The 22,213-nt window shown below is 43.3% G+C and overlaps 1 protein-coding gene across 1 annotated transcript in view; it reads right to left on the bottom strand.

The window, feature by feature from the left end:
• The window catches only part of LOC137415355 (integrin alpha-M), a 393,088-nt gene that overhangs the window by 197,210 nt on the left and 173,665 nt on the right, over positions 1-22,213 (bottom strand). The window contains exons 13-14 of the mRNA XM_068100954.2: positions 8,462-8,579; positions 574-704 (exon numbers count right to left, since the gene is read on the bottom strand). Coding sequence (XP_067957055.2) covers positions 574-704; positions 8,462-8,579 — 249 coding nt within the window. The remainder of the gene's footprint in view (positions 1-573; positions 705-8,461; positions 8,580-22,213) is intronic.

A 22,213-nucleotide genomic window follows, 5' to 3' on the forward strand; every position in this document is an offset into this window, starting at 1 on the left:
ATATATGAATAATTATATGGTAAACAATAAACAACCCTCTTCTTCTGAAACTGCCAAAATCAAGACTCTCTGCTCACCTTCACTCTTTTATTCCTCTTTACTCCCGCCTCTGGAACAAACTCCCTCACTCTCTTCAATCCCACCCCTCCCTCCAGGTCTTTAAAACAGCTGTTCACCACCATCTCTTATCCTCCCCCATCCAAAACCCTGATCTTTTCTACCCCCGTTAATACAAATACACCCCAAATCTACCTCTTTCAATCTCCGACTTCATTCCTGAAATTCCTCGTTGTGTCAATTTGTTTTATACCATGTACCCCTTCCCTCCCCTTCTCCCCCCTCCCCCACCTCAGCCCTCTCCCTTCCACAGATCTCCCGATATCCCCGTTCCCTACTGTTGTGTTTGTGTGCTTCCCTCTCTCTCCCCATCTTGTCTCCCCCTCCTTTTATTATGTTTTATGGGTCCGTTTTTGTTTTTTGTGTTTTATGTGCTCGCTCTTACACGAGCCTCGATCTTGTTAAAAAAAACAAAAAAACATTGTGGTAGTTAACATTGAAAAGTCTTTGAAGTACTTGTGCATTTTGGTTGTTGAAGCTTTTCATTAACTCAATGACAAACTTCTTTGCTTTTCCAAAATCAGTCCTTCCAACACTCCCAGAACCATCCATCAACACTGCGACATCCACAGGAATCATCGGACAACCTGCCGGACAAGAGGAAAATATTTAAAACAATACGGATCTTCCAGATTCCTGGCAGAATGTTTGACTCTATTCACAAACCATCATTTTACGATTGGATGCTTTGATATTCCAGCAGCGAATGATGTGATGTTATCCAAAAACTAAATGCATTCTCCAGCAACAATAAAAGCATTTCCTCAGTATAACTATCGGAGATGCCTCTTCTTGGTGGTTGTACCCCCAACGCAAGTCGGGGGCCAAATCTTCTCCATCCTTCCCAGCTGCCCAGATTCGTCAGGGCAGCACGTCAGAAGAAGAAGCAGAAGTTCCGTTCAGGGCAGAAGAGTCAGAGCGCCGATCTGTCCACATGGACCGGCTCTCCCTCTCCCTCTCCCCCTCCCCCTTAACCCCTCCCCCTCCCCCCCTTTTAGCCCTCCCCCTCTCTCCCACAATCTGTCTCTCCCACAATCTGTCTCTCCCACAATCTGTCTCTCCCACAATCTGTCTCTCCCACAATCTGTCTCTCCCACAATCTGTCTCTCCCACAATCTGTCTCTCCCACAATCTGTCTCTCCCACAATCAATCTGTCTCTCCCACAATCAATCAATCACACACACTGAATCACACACACTGAATCACACACAGTGTCACTGTCTGTCTGTCTCTGTCTGTCTCTGTCACTGTCTGTGTCTGTGTCTGTGTCTGTGTCTGTGTCTGTGTCTGTCTCTGTCTCTGTCTCTGTCTCTGTCTCTGTCTCTGTCTCTGTCTCTGTCTCTGTCTCTGTCTCTGTGTCTGTCTCTGTGTCTGTCTCTGTGTCTGTCTCTGTCTCTGTCTCTGTCTCTGTCTCTGTCTCTGTCTCTCTCTCTCTCTCCATCTGCATCTGCATCTGTCTCTGAAACTCTCTCACTCTCTAACTCTAACTCTCTAACTCTCTAACTCTCTAACTCCGTCGTGGCAATGACTCCGTAAAGGTGGGGTTCACCAACATGGATGTGGGGGGTATCTGGGTTGCTCCTGCGATATCGATCAGCTGTCTCCGTGCCGCAGGCTTATTTTCACTCAATCTTTAGTCAAGGATTGCTTTTTTAATCAGTGTGTAGATAAACCTATGAGGGTTGGGTGAATGACGCGTTAGACATATTTTTAAATAATTATCCAAATATGGTGGGGAAGGTAGAGGTCGGAGAGCATTGAGGGACAACGTAACCATAACATAGTGCGTGGAGATATTATATTTATTAAGGGTTAGAGTTCGGTTCATTAGATAGTAAAGGAAGGTGATTACATTACAGGAAGGCACAATTTGTGGTTATGAGGAAAGAGTTTGGTACGATAAATTGGGACAAGCTACCAAGGGGCCAATCAGCATCAGAGAAATAGGAAATTTTATGATAAATAAAATAACGGTTAATATAGGAAATGCTGAGTACCCGGTGTGTACCCTGGTTAGAATAGGTACACCGTATCCCTGCGTGTCGTAAGAGGCGACAAAGAGGGTTGGCGTCAGGAAGGGCATCCGGCCATAAAAACATTGCCTCAAAAAGAGAACCATGACAATTACAACGACATATGGGCAGGGTACAGCCCGAAGTGGAGATCGGTTTCTGAGGTTTGGGACAAGGAATGTAGGGACAATGACAGGGAGATCAGGAGAAGTGGTGGAAGTATTGGTCAGAAGAAGAGTGGACATATGTTGTGTGCAAGATACGAGATGGAAGGGAAGTGGTGTGAGAATGGTGAAGGGTAGGCAGGGACAGAAATACAAGTTTGTGTGGCAAGGGTGCCCGGAGGGCGTGAATGGTGTTGGTGTCCTGTTTATGAGGAGTTTGTAGACAGTGTGGTGAGTGTGACTAGAGTGAGTGATAGGTTGATGATGGTGAAAATGAGGATTGGAAAGCTCTTGGTGAACGTCATCTCGGGATATGCTCCGCAGGTTGGTCGGAGCGATGAAGAGAAGGACAAGTTCTGGTGTGCGATAGAGAAGCTGATGGAAAACGTGAAAGATGAGGAAGTTGTTGTGGTAGGAGGAGACCTAAATGGACATGTGGGAAGGAGTATGGACGGTTTTGAGGGAGTTCATGGGGGTTACGGATATGGTGTGAGAAATGGAGAAGGTGAAAGGATTTTGGAGTTTGCTGATGGAGTTGATTTGTTGATTTGTAATACTCAGTCCCAGAAAGGGGATAATAAGCTTGTTACATACACGTCAGGTGGGTCGACGACAAACGTTGACTACCTGATGGTGCGCAGGCAAGATAGAGGGCACCTCCGGGACACAAAGGTGATCCCGGGGGAGGAGGCTGTTTCACAGCACCACTTGGTTGTCTGCGACATAAGGGTGAAAGGTGCGAGGAGAGCTCGGCGGGTGAAGTACCAACCGAGAATAAAGGTGTGGAGGTTGAAAGAGGTGACAGTAAGGGAGGCATTAAAAGAGAGGCTGAGTAGGGTATAGGATGATGTGGTTGAGCTTGAATGTGGTTGGATGTCAATGAAAGATAGTCTGTTGGGAGCCGTTGGTGAGGTATGTGGATCTCGGAAACATGGTGGTGGGATGATGAAGTTGGAAAGAGGATTGACGAGAAGAGGAAGGAGTGGCAGAAGGCGAAGGGTACGGCAGCAGAAAAAGCAGAGCATGAAAGTTATAAGGCAGCCAAGAGGCTGCAAGGAAAGAGGTAGCAAAGACGCAGGAGGCATGTAGGAAAATGTTCGGAGAACGCTTGGATTCGGAAGAGGGTCAGAGAGCGGTATTCAGGATTGCAAAGCAGATAGCGAAAGAGAGGTGTGCTGTGATGGGGGTGAGTTGCTTGAAGGATGAAGTGGGACAAATCGTTGTGGACCCAGATGGAATTAAAGGAAGATGGAAAAGATATATGGAAATGCTGTTGAATACAGAGAATGAATGGGATGGCAACATAGAGAGTAACCCAGTTTTAGGACCGGCAGAGAAGATAACTGAGAAGGAAGTTGAGGAAGCGATAAAAGCAACGAAGAGTAGAAAAGCGGGAGGGCCGACGGGAGTTGTGGGAGATATGTTGAAGGCAGCAGGAAGTTGGGGTGTGAAGAGAATGACAGAGATCTGTAAGCTGGTGGTGAAAGAAGGCTGCATTACAGTGGATTGGGAACTGAGTACCCTCGTCCCTCTATACAAGGGGAAAGGTGACCCTCTGGAGTGTGGCTCGTACCGAGCGATAAAGTTATTGGAGCATGGAATGAAGGTATTGGAAAGGGTGTTGGAGAGGAGGATAAGGAAGAAGGTGAAGATCGACGAAATGCAGTTTGGATTTATGCCAGGAAGAGGAACGACAGACGCGCTCTTTATTGTGAGGCAGTTGCAGGAGAAGTACATGGAGAAGAGGAAGAAGTTGTTTCTTGGGTTTCTTGATCTGGAGAAAGCATTCGATAGGGTTCCACGCAAAGTATTGACATGGGCATTGAGGAAGTGGAGGAATGGTTGATCAGAGTAGTGATGGCAATGTACAAAAGAGCGCGCACATCTGTAAGGACGAAGGACGGGAACAGTGGTGAGTTTGAGGTGAAGGTGGGAGTGCATCAGGGGTCGGTACTAAGTCCACTACTATTTGTAGCTGTGATGGAGGTGCTGGCTCAGAACGTAAAGGAGGGTTTACCGTGGGAGTTGTTGTATGCAGATGATCTGGTGTTGATTGCGAAAGGATGGATGGACTGAAGGAAAAGATGAACAAGTGGAAGGAATGTATGGAGACAAAAGGTCTGAAGGTGAATATAGGAAAGACGAAGGTGATGGCAAGTGGTAAAGCATGTGGTGAGGTGGAAAGAACTGTGAAGTGGCCATGTGCTGTGTGCAGGAAGGGTGTCGGCGTGAACTCCATTCAATGTACAATGTGCGCTGAGTGGGTTCATTAAAAATGTAGTGGTCTGAGAGGGTCATTAACCAGTGTGGCAGCTACATTCAAATGTAAGGTGTGCACAGAGGGAGCTGCAGATGGAGGAAATGTTGAGTTGGATCTTGGAGATGGCATGAAGCTGGGAGGTGTGAAAACATTTTGCTACCTCGGAGACATGCTGATTGGAGAAGGTGGATCAGACTCGGCAACGGTTGCTGGAGTTAGATGTGCATGGAAGAAGTTTCGGGAACTGAGTGGCATGCTGATGAGGAGGGGAGTGTCGTTGAAGCTGAAGGGAAAGGTGTATGCTGCATGTGTGAGAAGTGTTATGATTTATGGGGGCGAGACATGGGTCATGAATGTGGAGCAGCAACGAAGGCTGGAAAGGGTGGAAATGCGAATGGTTCGGTGGATGTGCGGAGTATCGTTGAGAGAGGGGAAGACAAATGATGAATTGCGAAAGATGATGGGAATAGAGCCTGTGATTGATGCTGTGAAGAGGAACAGGTTGAGATGGTTTGGTCATGTGTTGAGGAAGGATGAAAGTGACTGGTTGAGAAGAGTGATGGAAATGAATGTAGAAGGAAGTAGAGGACGGGGAAGACCGAGAAAGACTTGGCTAAAGATGGTGGAAGAAGAAATGCGGGCAAGGGGGTTAACAAGGAGAGATGCAGAAAATAGGGCAAAATGGAGAAGATTGTCATGGGGACTGCAAGGCTAACCCCCGCTCTAGCAGGGAAAATGGCCTTAAAATGCATGTTGTATAGGAAATAACGGTCAAGGGAATTACCAATAGCTGAGAGTATCTATCCAGGAAGTGAGCAGCAAACATTACAGAAGTTCCAGATAAGAGTGAAAGAAGTAAATTCATGTTAGTTTAACATCACTTGTGTGGAAGATGTTGGAGATGTTAATTCGGGATTGGAAGAAAAGGTAAAATGGTAAATAAATTTAAACTAAAGAGAGACCATGGTTTACATATTTGAGTTCTCCTAGCAATTTTTGATTGGGCGGATGAGGGTATTGCAATGGACATAGTAAACTGTATCTAGATTTTCAGAAGGCATTTATTTGATAAGGTACCACATAGGAGGTTGTTAGTCAAGGCGAGGGCTTGTGTTGTGACTGAACAGGCAGCTAACTGGATTGGAAACTTGATTAGTGATGGGAAGGAAAGAGTGGCTGTGAGTTGAAGGATGTCTATCTGGGATGCAAGTAGTGGGGGTACCTTCAGGATCACTGCGAGAACCATGAGGATTTGGAAAATGTGGTTAAGAATTGACTTTCTAAATGTGCAGGTGACACAAAGCTTGGAGGTAAGGTAGATAGCAGAGAAGTGAGTTGGTCAGATTCAGAATAATATAGCTACTTTCATAGATTGTGCAAAAGATGGCAAAATGCAGTTTTTAACATAAATAAATGTAAGGTACTGGGGATGGGTAAGAATAATGAAAATAGAGATTACATGATGCAAGGGGCAACCTTGGAGCATGTCACACAGGAAAAGGGTCTGGAGGTAGTCATAGATGTGGTGGGTAAGGAGACAGGACAACGCCAGGTAGATATAGGTATAGTAAACAAGGTTTTAGGTTGTATTTATAGAGGGATAAATTACAAATCAAAAGAGGTAGTGTTAACAATGTACAAGAATTTAGTGAGGCCTCATCCAGAATATTGTTCAGTTTTGGTCACATCTCAGGAAGGACATTGCTGCCATAGAGAGGGTTCAGCGTAAGGCTAATATATTGATTCTGGGCCTACATAGTCTCAGCTATAAGGAGCTGCTGAAGGAGATTGGAGTTTATGCACTATAAATGAATAGATTACAGGGGGAATATATTTGATATATTTAAGATAATAAAGAGTATAAACAAAATAAGTGCAGGAGAGTGTTTCAGCAAAATAGACAGCGATAGGACCAGGGGGCATATCCTGAGAGTAAAGAAGACAAGAGTTAAGATGGTAGCAAAATAGGGATCTTTCACTCAGAGAGTAGTTGATGAATGGAATGATCTCCCTGAAAAAGCAGGGGCAACAGAAACAGTAGATAAGTTTGAATTAGAATTCCATACGTATCAATAGATAAGAATTAGATAGTACCTTAAAGCATTTAGGATTGAGTGGTACCAAGGACTCTACTTTGGGTATAGTACTATTGTACCCCCTGGACGTCTTTTCTATATTAACGATACGATGTAGAACGCCTTGTAAGTGTATATATATATATTTGACTGGACGAAAGAAGACATCACTGTACTTTGGAATGAATGACAATGCCATGAGTAAACAATCATCTAACAGGATGGTACGCAGAGGTAGCTCATTTCCCTTTGAATTTCCAAGTCTCGGTTCGATTGTCGGCCAAACTATAAAACCATTGATCGGTACTTTGCAAAAATGTAGTTGCGTTGAGCACGCCGTCCATCACACTGACGGACGTTAAGCCGGGTATTCCGTCTACCTGCATTATCTGGGGATTGTTAAAGATCCCATGCTGCCTTTATATAAAGTGAAGGCGAGTTATTGCTGGTATCCTGTCCAAATTCCAAATTCCTGCCCGAACCTGCTGGGTACACTCACTATCAGCGGCGTATTCGTTTGCACAGCAATTCGGCTGTAAGCACATATCTGCTGCACACAAAATAATTAATGAATGAATTATGAATTAAGTATACAATTGAAAATTCAACTTAATATATGGCATTCCAAACCAAGATCACAGCACCATGAGGCAAGTGCTCTGATGGAAAGACCAAAAAGACTAACCATTTTGAATTAAAATGCAAACTAGAAAGCATCTGAAAATACAAAGCCCGTCCGCGTCAGCTTTTTATTCAGACTTATCCTTCTTCCAGTTGCTAAATATGAAGGAAACAACTAAAAAATATATTCGCGATTTTAGGCGACCTTGACCTATTGACCACAAAAACAATGGGCTTCATTGACTCAATATGCAAATCCTGCTCAAATTTCAGGTAAATCGGATGCAAATTGATGATTTTATGCAACATTGACCTTTGGATCTAAAAAAAACAAAAAAACAATCAGCCTCTAGCTTTTGATTGGTGAACCAATTCAGTCACCCAATATGCAAATTCTTAAAATGTCAGGTCAATCAGATGAAAATTAAGGATTTCATGCAACCTTGACCTTTGACCTTTTGATCTTAAAAAAGGTGGGATTCTAGCTTTTGATCGGTGAACCAATTCAGTGCCCCAATTTGCAAATTCTTAAAATTTCAGGTCAATCGGATAAAAATTGAGGACTTAATGCAGCCTTGACCTTTTGATGTTAAAAAAGTGGGCTTCCAGAGTTTAACTGGTGAACCAATTTTAGTGTCCGAATGTGGAAATTCTTAAAATTTCAGCTCATTTGGATGAAAATTGACGATTTTTTGTGATGCTGACAATTCACCATTTGACCAAATTATTTGGCTTCTCCATGTTCTCATAATAAAGTTATGTGGAAAATTTGATGACATAATTCAAATGGTAAATTAAAATTTCAGGTTAATTGGATGAAAATTTAGCATTTTAGGTGATGCTGACCTTTGACCTTTTGACCAAATTATTAATTGGTTTTCTCCATATTCTTATGATAAAGGTTTGTTCAAATTTTTTTATAAACAGCTAAAAAAAAGTTTTTTTTTATGTTACAGCCCAGACAGACACACATAGACACAGACAGACACAGACACACAGATAAACACATACACACAGCCAAACACCAACACACAAAAGTGATTGCAAATCTCCTTCTCCTGCTACACGAGGGACGCACTAATTTTGTTCAATTACATAGAGTGCTTTGATATGAGAAGAGCAAACAGTGCGGAGTAAAGTGAGAAGGAAAAATATTAAGTTATATTTCTTTTAAGACTTTTATCTATCAAACTTTGATATGATTATCTCACCTTGAACAAGACCAACATTAAAATTATCACGAATTCCGAAGTTAGCATCGTATACGAGGCAAGACCCTCTGAGAAATGTGTTGCTTCCACAGTCCAGCTCTCCAGTGGGGCCACAAGCCTGCAAGGCAAGAGAAGCTGCCTTATGGTCTCTATATGAGACTGCCTTATGGGACACATGGTAATATGAAGAACACTGGATAAAAATGAATTGAGGCATTTAAAACAGTTACTCAGTTGTTCCATTCTCCAATAATATTCAAAAACATCCACTACATTCCTGAAAAATGAATTGGAGGTATCCAGTAGTGCAACGCAATAATACAGATGGGGTAAAAATTGTTTAAAATTCAACAATTAATAATATTGTTATGAATTTTGGGTAGGGCATATATAGATCCAGGTAGATCTGCATAGGTATTATGCTCCGGCTGTCGTGATAGGGAACCTTACCTGTAATAAGTTTGTTTCGGCTGTTTGTTCAGATGTGTATATTCGTGGTCATACAAGGATGGCCCTGTGATAGGTAGAGTAGGGATTATGCTAACTCCCGGTATGTCAAACCTGTGATCATACCTGTGTCCCGTATGGCAACGCATCTAATACATTAGTTAAGCCCAATAGCGCACCACACTAATTAAATCCCCCCTCCGCCACAATAACTCAAGGAAGAACAGACAGGAAGCGACCATGCACTTGGGCTTACAACACCGGCATGGCGACAGACATGGCTCAGGCAGGCCAAGAGCCACGCCCAGAGGGACAGAAATTGGCTGGGGGAGGGGCAAGTAACAACCAAGTCGCCGATTGGCAGAGTAAGGAAGGTGAAGGACGTGCCACACTGATTGGCCACCGACCGATGACATAACACCAAAGGCACGAAGCGCTCGGCCAATCAGAGAGGAGGGCGCGAAAGACGAGTAAGAAGCTACGCGCTGATTGGAGGAGAAGCACCGGTGACGTGAGGAGGGCGTGAAAGACTACCAAGAAGCAACGCACTGGTTGGAGGGGAAGAGAGCCGACGTCACGAGATGGCCAGTTAAACCACTCGCTGGCCGACATTTCCCTCTCCTCGTTTTGGATTCCTTCCTACCCGGACCTCTCTTCCCTTCTCTCCCGTTTGGACCTCTCCCGTTTGGACATCTTCTCGTTTGGATCTTTGCTTGTTGGTCGACGACGAACGGTGGAGAGACGGTGGAGTGCCGACGATCATCCTCCCCTGTTGTTCATGCTCCTGGTGCCTGCGTACGAGTGCTGTGGCGTGGGACGGACCGCGCAGCGAGGCTGGTGTTCGCGCCAAGGACCAAGCGGTTCGCGCCAACCAGAGCTGTGGTCGGACGACGTGCTCGGACCTAACGATTCCTGACGGACACTGCATCCAGACAGAGATAAGCCACACCACACAGAACACAACGATTGCTTTAATTAAATTCTTCCTGTGTCTGTTGTAGAAGTCTGGTGTGGGGACGTCCCGATATAGAGGTTTAGTTTTTACCGTCGCGTTCTTTGTTCTTAGGTTCCGTCAATAAATATTCCTTTTGTACACGTTAATTCCGTCTCAGGTTGAATTAATTTGCAGGGTGAAGACGCCTGCGTGTGGCGGCCATCCAGGTGAGTCGGCATTTTTCATTCCGTCTCGCGTACCATCTGCCATCAATTGGATAATGCCTTCATTAAGCTCGGTTGCCATCCGTGGCGTACTCTCGGTGTGAACTGGGAGCCAGCAACAAGACAATATTTAATTAATAATAATTAATGATAAAAAAAATGTAATAACTGCAAAACAATCACGTGACTCTCATTTCAGCAAACCTGCTAGGTTTCTCCATTAGGACAATGTAAGTAACGCAATTCATAGGCGTTTCCAGTGATGAATTTTCACCAATGGCACGGAATGCCAAGAAACAATATCATACATTGCATTCCACAAGAAGCAGTGTTTCGGATTGCACCTGGGAAACAAGATAAAGTTATAATTCAACTCGTCTTGTTGCATCTGCCACCAAAGATTATCAACCACTGTCTGTTTGTCTGTGAGCAGGATATCTTAAAAAGTTATGGATGGATTCAGTCAAAACTCTCCAAATTCTCTGCGTATGGAATCCAAGGCCAACTCCACTCAATGATTACCGACTTCCTCCACTCTCGTAGCCAATGTGTGACCCGCAACGGAATCCTTTCTTCTCCTCTCCCTATCAAAGCTGGAGGACCCCAAGTCGGTGTTGTAGACCCCATTCTATTCCTAATCTTCTCCAATGATCTCTCTGACTCTCAGGAAAATCCTCTATCTCTTTGCTGATGACTCCACTCCCTATCGTGACATGCCTCATCCTTCTGACAGACAGGCTGCCTCTTCCCCATACTCAGACCTTGAAAAAAAATCACAAACTGGTCAAGCACTTGGAACATGTCTTTCAATCCAGACAAATCCCACCCTCTCACATCCTCACTCACCCTCACTCTCTCTCTCTCTCTCCAAAAGGACAGTATGGCAAACACTCCCATTTACTTTATAACCAACCCTCTCGAAGAGGTTCAGTCTCTCACTATCAGCCATGATCTCTCTTGGGCAAGCCACATTTCAAAGTTGGCCTCCAAAGCCAGGCGCCTCTGAAAAGGTCTCACCAAAGAAACCGGGCATCCTCCGTCAGGCAAAGTCCTTCTTTGACAAACCTGAGCTCCTATCCACCTACAAGGCATTCATCTGCAGCCTGATTGAGTACAGCTCTACCCTCTGGCCTCGCTGCACTGCCTCACATCTTACTCAGCTTGATGCCGTGAAAACCAAGACTTTCAAGATCATTGGAATCTCTAATGAGGAAGCCGAGTCTCTGAGCTCAGCTTCCTATCACTTCACCATCGGCGACAGGACGCTGGTCTTCCCGTTTTCTTTGCTTCATCTCTAGTCTTGCACCCTCTGCCCACTCCATGCTCTCTACACCAAGTAGCTGCTGCACATACACGGTCCACCAACAACCCCATTGCAAGTGAAATTGCATAAATCCAGAACGACTGCTCACTTCCACTCATTTATTCCTCTCTTTCCCCACCTGGGGAACCACCTTCCACACTCTTCTATCCGATTCTTCAAGTCATCTGTTCACCACCATCTCAAGTCATCCCCCATCCAAAGCCATGATCTTTTCTACACCCGTTAAATAGATTTTGATTTCGGTTCAGGTCCAGATGCAGATGCAGATCCGGCCTATCAGTGGATATAAAATTAAACTGTTCACTCTGGTGGAGGTACGTGCGCTACCCAGTGCCATTCTAGTTTTAAATGTTATTAAGACCTTTTGAATGAAGAAACGTTCTATTTAGTAAAGATTAAGTTTGGGCATACTGAAAAGGAAAATGGATAGGGAAGGAGGGAGCAACTGTGAGATGAGATAGAGTTCAGTTTTTCTTATATATATATATACACATACAGATACACACACACATAGTCAAGGATCGTGGAAGAGCTAGTTGTTGTTGCTTTTTTGTAAGTGTGAAAAGAAAAGTGAGGATGTGAAAAGGATTCAATTCAATTATGTATATTACAAAAATCACGTGACAAAAAGTCTGAAGACGAAAAGTCAGTGTTGCAATTTTAATTGACATATTAAGTAGTTTCAATTCAATTGATTAAATTGACGTTTACTCTAATTATTGGATGAAAACACGACCAGCAGCACAGGAATTAAAATAAAACAGCAAAACACAACCTATCTGGTCCAGGAAACTTAGCTTTGATGATCTGGAAAGAGGAACTGCAGATCCGACGTCCAAGTGGAGAAAACCCTGAACCAGAGACGTCAAATCACAAGATTTTGAAGATTCTGATCAATGGGAATTAAAGATTGCTAAATAACAAGCTTGGTTTCTTCTCACCCAAACTAAGCTGTATTAATAAGTCAACTTTCTTATAATAGTAGAAGACACGAGTGGAGGCTTTGAGAAAATTGTTGATGCTCATAACATCACTTGTGCAAAATGTACTTTTTAGCCACGAAATGCGATGCCGTCATGTGTTATTTTAATTTTACACCTATTAACTCCCCTTTCAATAATTATTTCAACCAATGCTGTGTGATAACACAAAGTACTGTATTGGATGAAGTGTGTATGTGTATGTACATACTGTACATACGTATATACATACATACGTATATACATACATACATACATACATACATACATACATACATACATACATACATACATACATACATACATACATACATATTGAACCCCCTAACTTAACTAGGAAGCAAGGCACAGATTGAGTCTCACCCCAGCAATTGCTGCACACCCTGTTGGCAACAATTGTCGCCTGCCACGTGGACACGTTGTTTCTGCCCTGCTCATAAACAGTTAGGAGGTTTGCAGTCAGGAATATTAAATTTAACCAAAGAAGCACACTAACCCTATGACATAACGCTGACGTCATGTGCATAAATTATACCAACATATCACCTCCAAACTAGGAGGCATCCGTGTGGTACTCAAGTCTTTGCAGACTGAGATTAAAGCTCGAAGGATTAAAGCCCTTAAGGGCGAAATCTAGACCGACATCTCTGCCTTTGTCTATTTGTGACCATGGAGCTTTAATCTCAGTCTTCAGAGACTTGAGTACCACACGGATGCCTCCTAGTTTATGTACCTGTATGTTCCTGTAGATCTGGCACAACAACTGGTCCTTTCTGATCCAATTCTTAATGTCAACTGAGGTAACTGGGGATGAGTAGATGTCCACCATGTGCATGACCATCTCAGTCTCTGGCACGCTAGGAGTTTTACCTGGACTCTCTGGCAAAGGTAACCTCCTCAGTCCATCACAATTACCATGAGCCTTCCCCGGTTTATACCTCAGTGAGTATGAATATACAGCGAGAACTATTCCCCAACGAATCACTCTTGGATAGGCCATCTGTGGAATGGGTCGGTCTTCTCCCAATAAACCCAACAATGGTTGATGATCACTGTGAATCTCCACATGGCGACCCCAAACGTGTTGGTGGAATCGTTTCACTCCAAAAATGACCGCTATAACCCTTCTCTGTTCACTTGAGCATAGTTCCGTTCTGCCTGCTTAAGAGTCCTTGAAGCAAATGCTATGGGCCTTTGGGTACCATCACCATCACATGCGACAATACTGCACCTACTCTGCAGGGTGAAGCATCTACCGATAGCACTAATGGCTTGTTCCTGTCAGAATGCACAAGGACTTCTGCCGACGTTAACAACCGCTTTGAATGCTGAAAATCTCACTGCTGTTCAACACCCCATTCCCATGCAATGCCCTGACGCAACAAATGGTGCAGGGGTTCTAACACCAATGAAACTTTTGGAAGGAAACGGTGGTAATAGTTCAACATCCCCAGAAAACCTTTCAGCTGGCTCACATTCTGTGGCTGAGGAGCATCCACAATGGCACGCACGGACTCCTGGACCGGCCAAGTACCTGTCCTGTCAATTCGGTATCCACAGTATACAACGGATTCTGCGAAGAAGAAACATTTTTCTCGGTTCAACCGAATGCCTGCCCTTCGCAGACGATGAAACACTTCACTTAAGTGAACAAGGTGATCTTCCTGGTTCCTGCCTGACACAAGGATGTCACGAGCAACTACAAATGGTATCGATCTTAACATGCCTGCCATTAATTTCTGGAAAATCGCTGGAGCCGATGATATGCCAAAGGGCATACGATTGTAACGATACAAACCGCGATGCGTATTGATGGCCGTATAGTCCTTCGAGCCCTCTTCTAGCTCCAGCTGTTGATATGCATCTGTTAGGTCCAACTTAGACCATGTCTGACCATGGCTCATCACAGCCAATAGATCTTCAACCTTAGGAATTGGGTACTGATCCACGACTGCTACATGATTAAACGTTGACTTGTAATCCCCACATATCCTAAGAGGCATCGGCTTTCGGAACAGGAACCACAGGAGAAAACCAATTCGTCAGAATGGGCTTCTCTATTATTCCCTCAGACTCTAAACGGTCCAATTCTGCCTCCAGTTTGGCTTTCAATGAAAAAGGCACAGGTCTGCTTAGGCTTTCCTCCTTCTCTGATGCCCCAGCTTTGCCTTCATCCCCTTGACTTGTCCTACTCCCGTATTAAACAAATCCTTATATTCCCTTATGAGGCTTGCTCCGGGGTCTTGCCCTTGGCCCCCAGCATACTGAAACTGTTTGATTTCTGACCAATTCAATCTCAGCTTCTCCAGCCAGTTCCTGCCAATCAGGCTAGGACCCGTTTTGGTTGTGACTCGTCCCAAAATCCATTTCTGTCGCTGGAACACCACCTCTACATAGACTTGACCGAGTTAGTGGGGGGGGGGGGGGGGGGGGCCTATGTACTCAATTTCAAGTTTGTGTGCAGTTCATGTTAATTTTGGGCAACCACTATAAATGCATTCTACTGTGTCCTACTAATCGGAAAAATGATGTCGCCATTTTTTTCTGCTGACCTTTAGTGACCTTGACTCAAGGTCAAAGTTCAAACGTCATTACAGTGACCATACTTCATTAAAAGTATATCGACCTTGGTACCAAAATGTGGCAAATTTCACAAGGAACACTGATTATGACATTTATTTTGTCATTTGCCCTCTCAGATGTCTGCAATATGCAAATTAATAAGCAAATGACCTAATTAGAGAAAAAATATGCATAATTAACATATAGTCTTCACCATACAAGTAAATCCCATCACTTCGCATTATTATTGAATGCCAATCATATAATGCCATCAAAATAATTATTAAATGTGTCTGAATGATAAAACGTTTTGTTAATGAGGCAAAAGATGAAATAGCGGAGTTAATTGGGACATACTATCCGTCGCTAAATGAAATACTCTTTTCAAATTGATGAATTAAAATATCATTTACATAGTACGTTCGATCCAAGTTATCATTTGAAAGTATTAAATAATTTGACTTACCAATGGGCACTAATAAAAATCAAGGTATGAATGAGGTTGACTGTAGACCTACATGTAGATACTACAGGTCATTGTGTCTTACAAAAGCATTAATTCTTTATCTTAACAGCCTATCTTAGCCTATCTTAACAGCCTATCTTTATCTTAACCCTAATCCCTGGTGTTGGGCTAGCGGCTAGGGTGCCGGCTTAGGATCCTAGGATCCTGGGTCTCGGTCGAATCTCGGTCGATCGCCGAATTAATGCCAGGGGGGTTGACTCAGCCTGTCATCCTTCCGAGGTCGGCTAATTGAGTACCAGTTCACTGGTAATTCCCCGTTTGTCGTTGAAGGCGGCAAAAAGGGTTGGCGTCAGGAAGGGCATCCGGCCGTAAAACATTGCTTCAAAAAGGGGACCAAAAAAACAACAACTACCACGGTCCCCGAAAAGGCCAACCCCCATGGCCTCTAAACGGTGGTTTTTTAACAGGATTGGAGTCATTCCCTGAAAAGAGCAAACAGAATATATGTGTGATGCGAACAAGCAAAGTGATTTGGACATCTGCCAGAATAAATTTTGTGTTTTTAGGCAAAAAATTAAATGTTAAAAATACTAACAATGGCTAAAAACCCAACCAACATGAGCAAATGAGCATGATGGATGAACAGTATAAAGAAAAGCATTGGGAACTTGAATCCAACTGGAGCTTCCAGGGAAGTAGAACTTAACTGAACTGACTGGACAACTTTAAAGTAGGTCAGTTGTCTGTACTAGATTTGACTTAAATGAAAAGCCAACAACCTTGTGTAATAATTTTAAGGTCCTTGTGTCCTTATACTTGTGGACGTTAAAGTCTTAACGTCGTTTCGGAGCTGAAAACAATATGGCGGCCTATTGCGGCCATTTTGTGACGGATCGGGTTGGAATGCAATAGCAACCTACCTTGTGTGGTAAGGGTTAAACATTCTAAGTTTGATCAAAATCTGTTAAAATTTGTGGACGCTAGAATGTTAACGTCGTTTTCATGACCAAAAACAAAATGGTTGCCTAAATCCGACATTTTTAAACGGATCGGGCTGAAATGTAATACCAACCTGGTCCTTGGGGTAAGGATGCTGCATGTCAAGTTTTATCAGAATCGGTTGATATTTGTGGACGCTGGAGTGTTAACGTCGAAAAGTTAACGGGCGACAGACGACAGAGGACGACGACAGACGACAGACGCCGGAAGGTTCAGTATGTGATGAACTCAACTGGACGGTAGTCCAGTTGAGTTAAAAATCAATATTCTAGACATCCGACTTATTTTGCTTGATCGCATCACATGGTTAAAATGACATTTGACATTTCACCTTGGGTCAAGGTAAGTAAAGTCAAGTACATGTCAAAGGTCAGTAAATATCAAGAACATGTCAACAGAAAACAATAAGCAACATATTTTTCCAGTTTAGGATCCAGCAGAACACATTTGAGATGGTAACTAATGATTGGCATTCAATAATAATGCGAAGTGATGGGATTTACGTGGGTGGTGAAGACTATATGTTAATTATGCATATTTTTTCTCTAATTAGGTCATTTGCTTATTAATTTGCATATTGCAAACATCGGAGAGGGCAAATGACAAAACAAATGTCATAACCAATGTTCCTTGTGAAATTTGCCACATTTTGGTACCAAGGTCGATATACTTTGAATGAAGTATGGTCACTGTAATGACGTTTGAACTTTGACCTTGAGTCAAGGTCACTAAAGGTCAACAAAAAAATGGCGACATCATTTTTCCGATTAGTAGGACCCAGTAGAATACATTTATTGTGGTTGCCCAAAATTTACGTGAACTGCACACGAAATTGAAATCGAGTACATAGGCCCCCCCACTAAGTACCGGGACTTGCTCACCTTTCAACGTTTTGATTGTTCGGTGACATGGCAGCATGGCAGCATGGCAGGTTTCTGTGCGTGTGAGTCAAAAACGTTTTGCTTGATGACAGAGCATGACGCCCCGTGTCAATCTCCATCGGAACGTCCACACCTCCAACGTCGAGTGTACACACATCGGCTCCGGCACCCGGTGTATGGTAGATTACATCGTACTCGACCTCACTGCGTTTGCCCACACCAATGCAATAGGTGGTCGGTTATCATCGACCTCACCCATGCCCGACAGCTCCAAGTGCTTCAACTCTGACTTCGGACGCGATGGCTTTGGCTTGCCCACCTGCAGGACCCCTGGCTTTGTTATACAGCGTCGGGCAACGTGGCCCACTTTGTCACATTGGAAACACTTATTGTTCCGAAATCGGCAGATTTCTGAAGCATGTTCTGCCTCCACACCTCCAGCAACCCGTTCTTGCACGACCTGAATCAGATTCTTCCGTAAGCTTGCTCCTCCAGGACAGCTTGTTGAGTCCTGCATCAAATACTTGATTCAACGCCAATCTGCTCGACGCTTCACCAATCGCTGCCACTCCACCTTTTGCCGCCTCATGAGCCAAGACTTTATCTATAGCCTGCCCCAATCCTACATCTGACTCCAACAATTTCTTCTGCAGAGCCTCATCCCTCACCCCAAAGGTGAACTGGTCCCACATCATGTCCTCCAACAGGGCTCAATGCTCACATTGCTCACTCATTTCTCGAAGTTTTGTGAGGTATGCACTTATAACCTGTCCCGGCTGCTGCACACACACACCCTCAACCGAAACCGTGCTAAGGTTTTACGTGGCCTCGGAGAATAATGTTCCTTCACAACTCCTCTTATATTACCTCTCCAGGTTTGGAAGGTGACACCAACGATCATATTACTTGATATACTTCTGCTCCGACGATAGACAGCAAGCAATAGCGCCCCCTTTTTGTTTTCATCGGTGATCTGGTTGGCCTCACAGTACAAAGAATGTCTCTCAATGTAGGCCTCCCACGACTCTCCCTCAGGCTAGAACTCGTCCAATTTTCCATAAACCGCCATCTCAAGAATGTAGTTTTCCTCGTCGCCAATTATGTAATATCCCCAGGATCCAGTATCACTCCTTGAAGTTCATCAACAAAGGTTTGTTGCAAGCGAAAACCAAAGTCATTCAGCAGGCAGCAATAACCACCGCAAGCAACTCCATTGCCGGAACGGCACGCTCACTAAGCTCCGCCCTTCCGGATCCGGATGTATATTTGTAAAACTTTAAATATCACATTAAAGCAAATTAACACAATTAACTTGTAACAAAATCATGAAAACTGGGTGTTTGGGTGTGTTATAACATCCTTTTTGAAGATGATTAACGAGGTGCTCATAAGAAAAAAAAACCGATGTGGTGGTTTACCAATATGGTGGGCCGCCATCTTGGTCAGCCCACTGGAGTAACTGATGATAACTGACTGGAGTAACTGGAGATGTTGGACGAGTAACTGATGATTAACGAGGTGCTCATTAGAAGAAAAGAAAAAACCCAATGTGGTGGTCCCATAGAGTTATATTATAGACTAGAGGGCTTACATACCACGTGACCCTGTCGACAAGGACAACCGGCAGCCATGTTTTTCGGGGGCAACATTGACCGAGTTGTGGCGCGAATATTTTCTAGTGGCAAGATGCCGAAAAGTTGTGCCTGCTACGGGTGCACAAATCGAAGCCACCAGAAGAAGGATGTACCGTAACAACCAGAAGAAGGATGTACCGTAACAACCAGAAGAATTTTGCACTTACCGGTATTAAATGATTAATTTGTAGCGGTTACCTTATTCGCATGTCGCGGTTAACTTATCCGCATGTGACGGTTACCTTATGTTTGGTCTAATCCACGTGCACGGGCTGGTGGGGCTTTTGGTTTGTTGGACGTGACGCACGCGCGGTTGTGGGAGCCACGCCCTCCGAAGCGGGTTTTGGCTTTATAAAAGCTTTACCACTTCCGTTCGAATTTAGAGTGTGCTGGAGATTCCTGTTTGAATAAACAGCTTTGAACCCTACGAAATGGCCTCGTCTTCTCGCCTTCCGCAACTTCTAAAAAATTAATCTTTAATGATTTATTAATGATTATTTTTTTATTTTTTTTGTATACATAATCGAGGCTCGTGAAAGAGCGAACATTTATCAAACAGACAAAACAGCAACTCAAACAGCAAAAACAAATCAAACAGACAAACAAACAAAGTCTATAAAAAGGGGAGCGGTAGACAAGATGGGGAGAGAAGGGGAAGCACACAAACACAACATTTGAGAGCAGGGACATCGGGAATGTGTGGGAGGGAGAGGACTTGGGGGGAGGCGGTGTGGGAAGGGGGGTGGGGGGTGGGAGAAGTATAAACACAAGGACACCAAGGACTTCCAGGAAAGAAGTTGGTATTTCAAAAAAAGTGGATTTGGGGTGAAATTAGCGGGGGTAGAAAAGATCAAGGTTTTGGATGGGGGAAGATAAGAGATGGTGGTGAACAGCTGTTTTAAAGACCTGGAGGGAGGAGTGGGATTGAAGAGAGTGAGGGAGTTTGTTCCAGAGGTGGGAGAAAAGAGGAATTAAGGAGTGAAGCACAATTAATAATTAATAATTAATTATTAATTAAGTGTACATTAAATGATTAATGGATAACAAACCTTAAAGACTTTTTTTCTCCACGTATCAAAAGATGTTAGAGAAATCTAAAACAACTACACATTTTCCCTTTGATGTTTTCTTGAGTGGCTTTTTGACCCAAAATATATTTGTACATTTTCCATGGGCAGTACCATCTTGAGACCCTGTGATGCAATGGGTCCATTCGATCCAGACTACCATCACAAGGTCAATTCTAAAAAATGCCTAAAGCAACTTCACATGTGCAGCCTCAACAAAATCCAACAATCTGCTTTGGATTTTTGTTCGGTCAAGCGTAGAATGGATGTGGTGTTTGTTTGTTTATTTGTTGGGGTGTTTGTTTGTTTGTATGTTTGTGTGTGTGGTTGGTTGGGTGGTTGGGTGGTTGGTTGGTTGGTTGGTTGGGTGAGTGGTTGATTTTGTATTCTTTTTTTTTATTATATTTTTTTAAATTAAGGTTTGAATTATAAATGAAGTTGCAATGAATTTAATTAAATATGAAAGTGTTCTTTCTTGTCACTGTGCCTCAGTTTTTATGTTGCAGTTTTATGCTATCAGCATATAAGTGTGATTGTGCACCCCTTCCTGTTACAGTGAACAGAGTGAATGTCCAGATGACCGAGTATAACTTAGTTTTATCATGGTGTTTTATAATCAACTGTTTTACACCATAAATAATCAGGAAAATAGAAAAAAAATTTAGGTAAATAAATGTATCGTTTGTTCGTGTGGTTGCCAACTTCAATCAAGATTGGTACTTTAATGTATGATAAATAGTGGCAATGACTATATTGTTCGTTTGGATTAAAGAAAAAAGAAACAAATAATAAAAATCAACTTTAGACGGCCACTCGTTCTTAGACACCATAGCGTTAGTGTGTGCATCCGTGTACTTGTTGCCCCCCCCCCCACCCCCAAAACATGGCGGCCGGGTCTCCATGGTGGCACGGCCGGGTTCTGTACCAGCCAGCTGGCATGTACCAGCCAGCTGGCATCTGCGGTGGACATGTGCAGCATGGCAGAAGGAAGCCTCTCCTCAGTGAAAGACACATGAAAGCCCGCTTGGAGTTTGCAAAAAAGCACCTAAAGGACTCTCAGACTGTGAGAAACAAGATTCTGTGGTCTGATGAAACCAAGTTTGAAATATTTGGCTTCCGTATGGCCACTCTGCCATAAAGCCCAGATCAGTGGAGTGTGATGGTTGTCCTTCTGGAAGTTTCTCCCATCTCCACACAGGATCTCTGGAGCTCAGCCAGCGTGTCCATCGGGTTCTTGGTCACCTCTCTTACCAAGGCCCTTCTCCCCAATTTGCTCAGTTTGCCCAGGCGGCCATTTCTAGGAAGAGTCCTGGTTGTTCCAAACTTCTTCCATTTAAGAATTATGGAGGCCACTGTGCTCTTGGGAACCTTCAATGCAGCAGAGATTTTTTTGAAGGCTTCCCCAGATCTGTGCCTCGACACAATCCTGTGTCTGAGCTCTGCAGGCAGTTCCTTCAACCTCATGGCTTGGTTTTAGCTCTGATATGCATTGTCAGCTGTGAGACCTTATATAGACAGGTGTGTGCCTTTCCAAATCATGTCCAATCAATTGAATTTACCACAGGTGGACTCCAATCAAGGTGTAGAAACATCTCAAAGATGATCAAGAGAAATGGGAGGCACCTGAGCTAAATTTCAAGTGTCATAGCAAAGGGTCTGAATACTTATGTCAATGTGATATTTCAGTTTTTTCTTTTTAATAAATTTGCAAAACTTTCTAAAATGCCTTGCACTTTTTTCAAATAATGCACCATTTCTTCCAGAAAATTGTTGGAATTAAAAAATATTTTGGTATGTATTTATTTGCTTTGCAGTGGAACAAAACCAAAAAAGTGAAAAAAAATACTAAATCTTAGCTGAGTCCACACAGAAATCGTAAAATGGCCCAGACAATATTATTGGCACCTTTTCGAAGTTGTTTGAAATAATTGTATTTCAAGCAGGTGATTTTCCTTTACTCTGGAATTGAACTCACCTTAGGTGAGTTGCAGGTGCCTGTAATATAAAAATCATTCATTCAACCAGTTTGAATGGAGAAAAGGAGTCACTGTGCTGGTTTTTTCACTGTGTGTACCGCAATAAGCATGGAGAAAAGAAAGAAAACCAGAGAATTGTTTGAAGAGGTCAGACAAAAGATTGTAGCCAAGCATGGAAAATCTCAAGGCTACAAGTCCATATCCAAAGACTACGATGTTCCTGTGTCCACCGTACGCAATTTTATCAGGTAGTTTAAG

The sequence above is a fragment of the Myxine glutinosa genome, chromosome 14, assembly GCF_964187855.1.
Source record: "Myxine glutinosa chromosome 14, kmMyxGlut1.1, whole genome shotgun sequence".
NCBI lineage: Eukaryota > Metazoa > Chordata > Myxini > Myxiniformes > Myxinidae > Myxine > Myxine glutinosa.